The sequence below is a fragment of the Podarcis vaucheri genome (genome assembly GCF_965113315.1).
Source record: "Podarcis vaucheri genome assembly, chromosome: 8".
In the NCBI taxonomy this organism is placed as follows: Eukaryota; Metazoa; Chordata; class Lepidosauria; order Squamata; family Lacertidae; genus Podarcis; species Podarcis vaucheri.
This window is the reverse complement of record NC_138766.1, coordinates 41350584-41362805: the sequence shown is the minus strand read 5'-3', so window position 1 is coordinate 41362805 and position 12222 is coordinate 41350584. Positions and strand designations below refer to the sequence as shown.

The following is a 12222-nucleotide window of genomic DNA, read 5'->3' as shown; positions in this document are numbered from 1 at the left end:
CCTCCCTCTGCCAGAGTTTTCTCGTTTGAGTTGGAGAAAGCACGTAGGCATGTTAGCAATCAAATTATTTCCAGCAGTAATATTATTATCAGATTTCGTGCACAAAGGGCTACTGTAGAGGCCAGAGGCAATCTTTGGCTTGGGAGCTAGGGGAACAGACCCTCTAAGTGCCCCCTTTTTCCAGGGATGTTGCTGATTTAGAGAAGCCGTCCCAGTTTCTAATTTGATCTGGAATGTCCCACTTTTCCTTAGGATGCCCCTATTTTCATTGGAGAAATGTTGGAGGGGATGGAGCTACCCAACACCCAAGCCGTCTGAAGGCAATCCTGTATAGCGAAGTTTTTAAAATGTTTAGTGTTTTATTATGTTTTTAAATATGTTGGAAGCTGCCCAGAGTGGTTGGGGCAACCCAGTAAGATGTGTGGAGTATAAATAGAAAAATTATCGTTATGGAATGGGATGTCCCTATTTTCATCAAATAAATGTTGGAGGGTATCAGGGGACCCTGCTAGCAGTCAGGTGCAAGAGTTTTAAGGGTGGGTGTATAAAGGGGGTGTGTGATGAGGGATGAAGAAGTGTGTGAATGAAGGGATATAGATGTGCATGTAGCACTGCCTTATATTCAAGCCAATTCAAATAGCCCAGTACCACCTTCTTTTAGTAGCAGTGGTTCTCTGAAGTCTCAGGCAATGGCATTACTACCTGAGATTCAGTAACCCACAATGCCAGAGATAGATCTTGGGAACCTTATATATGCCAGGCATCTGCCACAGGGTTATATGTGCATGGAAAGTCACAGAAGGCAAGGGAGATGGGGCAGATGTGAGAAGTGGCTAATATTTGTAGCCTCACATGCTAACCCCCATAACTTGTTCAATTTTCTCTGTTTTAACAATCATCCTCAATGTTTTCATATATACATATACATACACATGCACACGAAAATGCATGATATACAAGTTTGCCAAAGTTCCTTGTTCAGTCATTAACTTTTCCTCCACCCCCAGCTATGCCGCAGCTTACACTGCAAAGCAGCTTGATATGATTGCACATACGTGATTAGGTAACTTTGACAGATTTTCCCTAGACTGTTTGGTTTCATAATGCATTCTTATGGTCCTCATCATTTGCTGCAATGTACAGATGGTGAAAGCAGAAGTATTTCCAACAAACAAATCACAAGTGAGTGTCGATTGCTTAGCAAAGGTAGGCAATTAAGATGGCCCAAAAATATTGCAGCCCAAAATAACTTCAGCATCATTTTCCCCTGGTAACAAGCATATGGAGTCTAAGCTGGTATTACAGTGTGCATCACTGTAGTCAGTTTTACCAAATGTATACTGAGCAGTAAAAGCAACCTTGGTACATTTAAGATATGCAATAGTGGTGGTGCAAGACATTTTAGTACTTCATGGAGTAAAAAGTATTAGACTATATAGGCTCTCATCTTTAAAAACTCACTTGTTTATAAGTAATATATTGATTGTGTTTTTTAGCAAAATGCCATGCACCTTCTTCATTATTTAAAACCACGAAGAGCTGCAAGAACATGATGGCTTATTGAGGAGCAAGTCAGAGTATTGACCCACCTTCTGAGTACTGTCTCTACTGATCATGAGCAGCTGTCCAGGATTTTAGACAGGATTTTCTCCCAGCCCTATCTGGAGATACCAGGGGTTGAAACTGAGAGAGGAATTCAGCTAAGTTACAGTCCCTTAGTAGTGTATTAGTTGTGCAAGAAAAGGTCCAAGAAGCCAGTGTAGTTTTTGTGGCGGGTTTCACAACAGATCGTATGCCTTCCAACATTTCAGCTTTGGATCCGGGACATGGGCACAAGTCAAATTGCTGGGGATGGAAGCAGTGGAGAGAAAGAGCAGTGTTGGCCCAGTACTACCAGGTCATAACTCCAATTCTGGCTCAGGCTCGAGCCAGAGGTCGAAGTGGCAAAGAGGAAAAATGGCGGCCATTCTGCGCCTCTCCTCCTCTGGGCTCTGGGCTCTGGCACATGAGGGGGCAGTGGAGGCCATAACTTCCTCAGCGCCAGCCTGGGGTGGGTGGGGAGCCGCTGTTCAACAGTTGAGGGCAGAGAGCACCCTGAGCCCCTTTGCTTCCTGTTCCCTCTGTGGTGGCGGCCACTCACGCCCCTGCTGTCCACAAGACCCACTCCTTTTCTGTGCACTGCCACCACTTTTTCACTGAGTTTGCAGTTCCCCAGGGCCTTGTGTTCTGTGCACTCCAGCAGTGCTGGGGCTGGGCAAGGTGAAGCAGACGGCTGTCCTCGCTTCCTCACTCCACCATCCCATCCCATCAACGTTTCTCTGCTCCCCGCCATGCACTCTGATTGGAGGAGAGTCCAGCTACTCCCAGCAGCCACTGAGGCCACCTTCTTTCATTGCAAAAAGAAGAACAGAAAGTTGCACTCCTCAGCGGCAGCTGCCCAAGGGAGGACACATGGATCCCAGGACATTCCGGAGTCCAATCGGAGAGCAGGATGACTTATTTAAATCCACGATGTTCCGCTCAAACTGGGACAGTTGCTTGATATGAGATTGTTATAGCCCTAATGCTTCCTGTTGCTCAACCTGTTGCACAACAAGCTTCCTCTCGTGCAACTGTTGCACTGGATTTCATATCATGCAACCATTATTTTTGTCCTTACACTAACACAACAGTGCTAGTGCTGTTGGTCAGAGAACGCTGAATCTGGTCCTGGGTATGTTTTGCATGCCATGTGTGTGCTCTACCACTGGGAAGGGCACCCATATCCAAAAAAAGTAGTTTAGAAAGAGTCCTTCAAAAAGATAATTTCCATTTGGCCCAAGTATATCAACTCAAGCTGCCTTCCTAATGACACACAGTACTTTTGCAATGCAATGCATGGTAATCACTAACTGTACTATTTGAAAGAGAAAGGTAATGTACAGGATCAAAACAGTGATTTTGGAGCCTACTGTGAACCCATTATATTGAGATAATGACCCTGCCATTCAACAGTAACGGAAATGAAACTGTGATTATGCTCTTATGGACAATGTTATCCTATGCATATGGACTGGGAAAGTAGTGATGATAAATATGAATATATTAGACTAGATCAAGTGTGCAAAAAATGAACAAAGGATGGAATTTCAGATGAAAGATCTGGGGCGCAAACACTTTAGTTAACAAGGTAAGAATTAATTATATCAGGAATAGCTAGATCACAAAATATGTGTACTTTGTTTCTGAAACATTAAAGCATCAGTGCTAAATAATGACTTTAGTTAGTGAGAGAACCATTTATAATCCTTATTCAAGCCTTAAGAAACACTCGAAAGTTTTGTAATCAGTATCCATGTTATCCTCTTATTCCCAGTTTAAAGGGGGGAAGAAATGTCACAGATGTAATGTCTTGGAAGATTCAACAATCCCCTTTATTTTTTTGTATGATTCTATTTTTAATGTCCAGATTGTGTCCATTCACTTATTTGCACAGAGGTTGTCTGCTTTGTCTGCCTTGTATAAACTGCTGAAAAGCATATCAGAAGAACATATCAGAAAATATGCAAGTAAACAAACCATTGCAATTGTGTTACCTTTTATTAGATCCTGTAATAGAGTTTCCAGATCCTGAGTGGGATCCAAAGGTCACTCTCTGCTAGCAGAATTCCTGCACAAGACTGGAGAGACTGACCAGATGTTACATTGAGAAGCCAAGTTTCAAGTGGGAGATAACTTTTCTTTATAGGTGTGTGGGTGGGTGTGAAAGAGAGGGGGGGGAGCTTTAGCTACCTCCCCAGCCTGTGCTGGTAAGCAAGGACGATATCATTGCTTATCCATTGTTTAGTATTAAAGAAGGTTGACAAAAATCATAAATAAGTTACTCTTTTGCCATTTGAGAGTTTGCTTCATGAGCCTGTTGCTGTTCTGACATATCTCAGCAAGGTCAGCAAGTGGGTTGCATATCTCCCTAGGCATTTTATCTCACTTCAGAAAGGACACAGACCATAAATCATCCTGAAAACCTTGCCTTCTCATTTTTCCCTTTAGGGTGCTGTTCTGCCAACTGCCCTGACATTTGTATAATAACCAAGCATTTATTTATTTTTTGGAAGTGATCCCTGGAGTGTTAGTCTTCCTTCAACTCAGGGTCATGGCAGAAAAAAAAGGGAAAGGAAAGAGAAAGTGCTGGTTTTATTTATTTATTTATATTTTTACATATGCAGATGTGGTTCAGACAGTGAACGGTTATGCAGGGGACATAAATATTCTACCAAGAGTGAGGTCAATAGGAGATGAATCTGCTCAAACTCCTTCAATTAAGTTGTCGCTGTGGCTCAAGTGGTTATTTTTTGCAGGATATATTTTCATAACTCTAAAATTATAGTTATCTAAATAAGCTAACAGCAGAATGAACTGTCCACTCCAGTGCAAAGCGTAATGTGGGTTTTTGCTTCAGAAGCAGAGACTCTGCTTCATACTTTATTTTTTTTCCAGTGTGCACGTTCTAGTTCAAAGTAAAGAGCCAAGAATGATTTCATCACATAGACATTATTTTGTTCCTTCTCTTTCATTAACAGAAACCTTCAGAGACAGGAAAGGAGAGAAGTTTTACCCACAATCCATCTTCTCATTGAACTGATAATTCCTCCTTACAACACCAAAGCTGGTGGGTTCGCGACACTTTCCCCAAACCACCTGGCCTCCTTCTCCCTCGTCACCTTCTCATCTTGCCGTGATGACATTATCTGTTCTACTGCCCAGTCAAAAAAATAAACCCAAAATGAGACAGAATGGAGAACAACAGAGGAGCGAAATTGCATCACAGCCCTGCTATACCTTCAAACACATTACCTCTGGCTTCTTCTTAAAGGACAAGTGAAGGAGTGGTGCAATGGGAGCATCTCTCTCTCTCTCTCTCTCTCTCTCTCTCTCTCACACACACACACACACACACACAGCCCATTCTGGTCCTTAGAGTGAGTAGGCTGCTGTTTCCTCTGCAGTAAGTCAGTGACAGGGGATATGTGGCCCTCCAGATGTTGATGGACTACAACTCATCCCAGACTGCTGGCCGCCATGCTGGCTGGGGCTGATGGGAGTTGGAGTCCAAATAATCTGGTGAGCCGTCGATTCCCCATACCTACAGTAAATTAACGTGGAGGGCAACAGGGGGCACTGCTGAATATCAGTCTTTTCCTAGAATGTAGTATTTTCTCCATAAACCAGCTAACGACAAGTTTGCAAAATAAAGTGTGAACATCAGCACCCATGGTCTTCCACAGCAGATAGATGAAAACATCCATGCATTTTATCACCACTGCCAGTTGATATGTACATTTGCATCACAAAAATTTAAGAAGCATACAAAAGAGAAAGAAAAAAAGGAAGGTTCAAGAATTCACAAAAGTTCATTATTTTAATGCAAATATGTTCATTATTTTATTATATTTAAGGGTGGCCATTTTTTATAATCTTGTTCAAAAAGGAAATATGAATACAATTATTCTGGGTAACCTCAGAACCGGACATCATTAAAAGGTCACTATTCCACCTCATTGCTAAAGTATTGACACGTTTAATGACAAAATGCCCCCAATTTTTATTGCTTGAGCTGTCTCATACTGAAATGTAGGAAAATATTCTGTGGCCTGCTGCCCAAGTCCTTCATGCAACAAAAAGAATTAAAATAAAAATTAGATGTAATGAAGTCTTCTGAATGAACTTTGAGATTGTATATTAAATTTTAATTACTTTTTTCTGAAATGTAACCAAATAATTCAGAATTAATGTTGCAGTGAGGTATCACTTACCTTAACCTCACCCAAGGGGGCAATTGGAATATGTACGAAATGTTACCAACATGGTTAATGTACACCTTTTGTCGTCTTGATTATTTCTTTGTATTTTCATAGACAGATGTTCTCTGTATCTTGACAGGTAACATTTTTGTAAAGTAAGAATAATCATTTTTGCCATTATCATACATCAGCCAAATTAACAGTGAAATCTTATGCATGTCTACCCAGAAGTAATTTCCATTGTGGTCAGTGAAATCCCAGACTGTGATGAGATTGAAGCAACTTTTCTTTTAAATACATATTTTGTATAAAAGCTTTAAAAACTTTATATCAATATTAAAGAGCTAATTGTGTACTCTTTGCTTCCACACCTATGGCATAATAAAGTAACTGGAATGGAGCCCCTAAAATATTCAAAAGTGATTTGTAAGTGGGCAGGAAGTGTTAGTTTTCCTGAGGATATATTAGACTTTTGTGAAGCTGCAAATACATGAAAATAAATATTTTGGTAGCCATATTAGTAGTTCCTTTATATGTTTGTGTTATTTTATTCACTCTGTCTTGTAAACCTGCTGTGCAGTTAGGCTGAAAAATGTGCATCTACTAATTTATAACATCTGTCAAGATATTGTATTTCTTTTTTCCCCCTTTCCTTCTTGACTAAATGTTTGTTCCAAAGGTGCCTTTCCACTCCTGGAAAGAGTCTTCCATTCACAAAAAGTCAGGTTTTAGACCCAAAGCCCTGCCAATCTCTCAATGGACTTGATCCTTGGACCCTTCCGCTACAACAGCTTGTGGCAGGCATAGCAAAATAGAAAGAAGAATCGGCCACATCTTTCAGCCACTTCAGTCCCACAGTAGGCTTGCCCATCGATGAATGATGTTCTGCAACTTCTTGGGAACTGCTCTAGAACCTTCCTCATAGTGCTATGTCAACAAAGTGTTTGCAGAATGGCACCAATAGTTATTTTTGTTCCAGTCTATGTTCTTCAGATCCAAACCTGTAGCTTGGGTCCAAAGCTATATTTCTCAGATGTCAAAGCCAACCTGCAGTTGTAGTCTTTAGGCAAAGGGAGTCCCCCTTTTTTAACATTCCAGTAGCTCAAGACCTGGTCCCAACTGTTCAAATTGTCTGTGTTCTTTGCTCAGTCAGTAGAGCATAAGACTCTTAATCTCAGAGTCATGAGTTCAAGCCTCATGTTGGGCAAAAGATCCCTGCATTGCGGGGGGGGGCACTAGATCACGCTCATAGTCCTTCCAATTCCACGATTCTGTGAATGGGCATAGATCTTCCAAGGGTAAATCCCATTCACCTCTTGTTGTGGCTGATGTGCTCAAAAATATACATCCTGTTAGGAAAATATTAAAGCACAAACTGTTCTAGGTGATGGAGCACTGAATAAATTGTCTTTCTTGTTTTCCCAGTTTAAGTAAACCTTGTAAGCTCTTATTTGGAATGACAGAAAAGCAGTCAATGTTGGAAGATTATTTTCTTTAAAATTGTTAGAAGCAACCACAATAACAAAAGTTTGAAGAATAAAGGATGTTGCGTGGAACCTTTGCTATTATAGAGGCCATAGGCATTATCTAATCAAGAGTCTTAATGTGGGGGTGGGGAAGAGAAACAGTCTTCAGACTTATTTTAGGGTTCAAAGATCTGTCAAAGATCACTTTATTGAAAAGCAATATATTGCTTGAGAGAAAAATTCAACAGAGTGTCTCGCTGCTAGGCTGATTGCGCTGATCAAACAGGTTTCACGCAAGTTATAGTGCTGCCTGGTCCGTTTAAGCAGCTATAGATAAGGAATTTAGTCAGGCTGTTACTCAGCTTATCATCTTCAACTAGCCTTGTGGTTTTCTTCCTTCAGTTATATTCCAAGAATTTGCTTGCAATAACAAGTTCCAGCAACATCTCTTTTCCTTTGCTTGCTCAGGCACAGTGAGCCTGCCACTAGTGCCTTGCATACGTGATAAAGAAACAGAGGGCTACATTCTTGGATCAAATCAGGCCACAACTTTATTGATCACAGATGTAAATACATTTGGCTCAGGCATTGCGTGATTTCCCGTTCAGTCAGCTTACCTGCTGCCTGCTGATCAGATGATCAATTCTGGGATAGGAGTACCCTATGACTTACATCAAGTAGGAACAGCCCATCAGAATTGCCGCCTTGTGGGTGTGCTACAGCCCTTAGCCCCCATCCAGGCTTGTGGATGAAAACACCTCCCCTAGGATTCCTTTAATCAATGGGCTAACCCAATTTTCTGGAAGGGGAAGGCAAAGCCATACAACTCCCCACTTCCAGTAAATTACTATGGATCGTACCCAATGCCTTAACCACCAGAGTTGTGACAATTGTTGTGAAGGAGGCAGAAACCTCCAGACCAGACATTTTGCCTGGACATAAAATTCCTTTCTGGCTCTGAATACAGCAAATGATAATTCCTTTGTAAAGTCTTAGCGAAACAACAACCTATGGAAATAAGTGTGTGGGGGCAGGAGACCCAAAGCTCACTGTAGCGCAGGGCGTGGAGGTGGGTCCTTTTTATGCCAGGAGAGTGGACCCAAGTTTCCTCTTGGTCTCGCCCTCCTGGTGACACCTCCTAGTGCCCGCCTGTGATTGGTCAATATCACAGCTGGCCAATTTAAATTCCTACAGCTGGAGGAAGCACAACAGCTCCATGTGGCCATTAGAAAAAAATCCAAAGAGGCCTAGCAGTGGCAGCAAGCCACATGGCACCACAGCTGCCACCCACAATCTGGTGAATGGAACTTGTCTTGTATGCATTCAGTTCCCCTCAATTCCATTCATCACGTGTCAGGGACTTTAAGCAGAAAGATTTGAGGCTTGGGTTTTAAGGCATGGGATCTTTTAAAAAAGGTAAAGTACAATTAAATCCAGTCATGAATGACTCGGGGATTGTGGCGCTCATCTCGCTTTACTGGCCGAGGGAGCTGACGTTTGTCCGTAGACAGTTTTTCTGGGTCATGTGGCCAGCATGACTAAGCCGCTTCTGGCGAAACCAGAGCAGCACACGGAAACAGATCTTTTACTCCTAAACTATTCTGATGACACAACCACCTTTACACAGCAGTCCAGCACCAATGAAGTTACTAGCTGGAGGAACAATCACAGCACCAAAAATGAATTTACCAGTTAGTCTCAGAACATGGTGTAAGGTGATAGTTTTGACCATGGTCCAAGTATATTTAAATAACCCTACCACAATCTGAAATCAACTATTACTTAGAGTAGACCAATTGAAATTAATGGGCCTAAGTTGGTCGTGCCTATTCATTCCAATGGGCCTACATTGAGAATAACTAACAATGGATAAAACCCCAAGCTTTTCTGAAAGGTTATTTCTAAGGAACACTTTCCCTAAGGCAGCCTGCCAACCAATTCTTTTTCAGTGTTTGCAAAGCCGATGTGTTAATTTTGCTTGGTTTATAGGCAGGATAGCTATGGCTGCAACCCTATACATACTTACCTGTTCTCAATAGGAAATACTTCTGAGTAGACATGTCTGGTATTGCAGCATTGACATTTTAATTTTTAATCCTTTACTGTTTTGACTTTGCACTGCAATTTAAAAAGTTTTTTATGATTGCTGTTTTTATTATTAGCTTTTATGCACTCTAGTTACAGGTAGGTAGCCGTGTTTGTCTGCCATAGTCGAAACAAAATAAAGAATAAAAGAATTCCTTCCAGTAGCACCTTGGAGACCAACTAAGTTTGTTATTGGTATGAGCCTTCGTGTGCATGCACAGGTCAGCTTCCTTGAAAGCCAGGAAATAGAAAAAAATAAGTATGATCTCAGCTTTCCGATTGTCATATGAGTGGTAGGAAAACAGCAAGAGAAATATGTGGGACAGGAAACAGAAATGTTTGAAACTATTGCACAGGTACACCTTTGATGAGAGAGAGACAGAGAGACAGAGAGACAGAGAGAGATTTCCCCACATAGCCTAAATGACTCCCCAAGCCTCTCCTTTAATGCAAGTCAATAAGGTATCTCTGAAACAAGAAGAAATCTGTGAGAAGTCAGAAAGGGAAGGATAGGGAAGACTGTCAGCGTATGTGAATCAGAGAAGCATGTGACAGCCTTCAAAGTGGTGGGATGTGAAATGACAGAAGACTGACGTGTTGCCTAGTTACCTTGATGCATTAGCAGTTGCTGTCAGTAAAAATGCATTATACCAAGAGAATTATACAATTAGAGTAGCAGGCGCAAGCAAAGAAGCTTACACAATCTTGCCCTCTAGTAGCATCCAAAGGAAAACATCATTCTCTCAGCACTTAACAGCTGTTTTTGGAGGGGTGATAACTCCAAGTTATGTACTGCCTCAGTTTATTTTACATTTTGTTCTACAATGTTAGATTTTATGTTAGTCTTTTATTGCAAGCCAACATTCCCAGCTTTCATCTTCAGCTCGCTTCTGCGGATATTGTCATTCCAGTAGTGCAAAGCATTTAGCGACATTTGCTTCCAAGTGGCATAAACCCCAGAAATGATATGTTATATGAATCATATATTTTAATTGGATCAGTGAATTCTCTTTATCTCAGTTTAGAAGAGGAACTGGAACCCACCCTTCTTATTTCCACCTTGGTGCCTAGAACACTAAATTCACAACGCTAAAAAGTGCCTGGGTCCCTAGGAAATTTTGTTTTCCCAGGGTGCCCCAGTTAATACAAAAACCCAGGTTCCCTGGAAGGACCAGGTGCGCATCCTGGGAGTCATTTTGGACTCACAGCTGTCCATGGAGGTGCAGGTCAATTCTGTATCCAGGGCAGCTGTCTACCAACTCCACCTGGTACGCAGGCTAAGACCCTATCTGCCTGTGGACTGTCTCGCCAGAGTCTTAAATATTTTAGTTGATATTTTAGAATGTAAAATGCTATTTTATTTATTGATGGGTTTTTACCTTGTGGGCTTATAGCCGAATAAAGTATTATCTATCTATCTATCTATCTATCTATCTATCTATCTATCTATCTGTCTGTCTGTCTCACCAGAGTGTTGCATGCTCTAGTTATCTCCCCCTTGGACTACTGCAATGCACTCTATGTGGGGCTACCTTTGAAGGTGACCCGGAAACTACAACTAATCCAGAATGCGGCAGCTAGACTGGTGACTGAGGGCGGCCGATGAGACCACATAACATCGGTCTTGAAAGACCTACATTGGCTCCCAGTACGTTTCCGAGCACAATTCAAAGTGTTGGTGTTGACCTTTAAAGCCCTAAGCGACCTCGGCCCAGTATACCTGAAGGAGCATCTCCACCCCCATTGTTCTGCCCGGACGCTGAGGTCCAGCGCCGAGGGCCTTCTGGCGGTTCCCTCATTGCGAGAAGCAAAGCTACAGGGAACCAGGCAGAGGGCCTTCTCGGTAGTGGCGCCCGCCCTGTGCAACGCCCTCCCATTAGATGTCAAAGTAATAAACAACTACCTGACATTCAGAAGACATCTTAAGGCAGCCCTGTTCAGGGAAGTTTTTAATGTGTGACATTTTAGTGTATTTTTGGTCTCTGTGGAAACCGCCCAGAGTGGCTGGGGAAACCCAGCCAGATGGATGGGGTACAAATAATATATTATTATTATTATTATTATTATTATTATTATTATTATTACTACTACTACTACTACTACTACTATATGTCCAAGAATGCTTTGTGAGTAGGGTACTGTCCTTGCAACTATTCCAGGCACCAGAAAAGGAAGAAGGGGGTGTCCCAGTTCAGATTATTATCTGAAGTAGAAATTAATGTGAAACACATTGTTTCCGGTAATGGCTCTTTTGCACCTGCAAATAGCTGCTTGAGACCATACCCCAACACAAAAAAGAATGTGCTTAAATATATCTGTTAAATATATCTCCCATTAACATTAACTCCCATTAATATTGATGGGCAGTTTCTATCTAAGAAATCTCCACAGGCTGTCTTTCAGTTTAACTCCTGAGGGAAGGCCTTTAAGCAAGCATTGGCTGAAATTCAGTGGACTGCTCTGAGAATAAAATCTATTTTCAGCATCTTGAGACATGTTATGTGGGTTTATTTTAGAAGTGTGGATGCTTTCTGGTTTTTGCATTTCTTGCTTGAGACTGTGATCATAGAGAGCCAGTGTGGTGTAGTGGTTAAGAGCGGTGGACTCGTAATCTGGGGAACCGGGTTCGCGTCTCCGCTCCTCCACATGCAGCTGCTGGGTGACCTTGGGCCAGTCACACTTCTTTGAAGTCTCTCAGCCTCACTCACCTCACAGAGTGGTTTGTTGTGGGGGAGGAAGGGAAAGGAGAATGTTAGCCACTTTGAGACTCCTTCAGGTAGTGATAAAGCGGGATATCAAATCCAAACTCTTCTTCTTCATCATCATAGGACAATAGGCCTTCTACTGAGTCAAGCCATTAGTCTATCTGGCTCGGCTGTTTGGCAGTAGGG

General features: G+C 41.9%; 1 protein-coding gene across 1 annotated transcript in view; it reads left to right on the top strand.

The window, feature by feature from the left end:
* CCDC102B (coiled-coil domain containing 102B) overlaps positions 1 to 6297 on the top strand; it is a 544870-nt gene extending 538573 nt beyond the window's left edge. Inside the window, exon 10 of the mRNA XM_082235272.1 lies at positions 4560 to 6297. Coding sequence (XP_082091398.1) covers positions 4560 to 4616 — 57 coding nt within the window. The 3' untranslated portion in view covers positions 4617 to 6297. The remainder of the gene's footprint in view (positions 1 to 4559) is intronic.
* The last annotated feature ends 5925 nt before the right edge of the window (positions 6298 to 12222 follow it).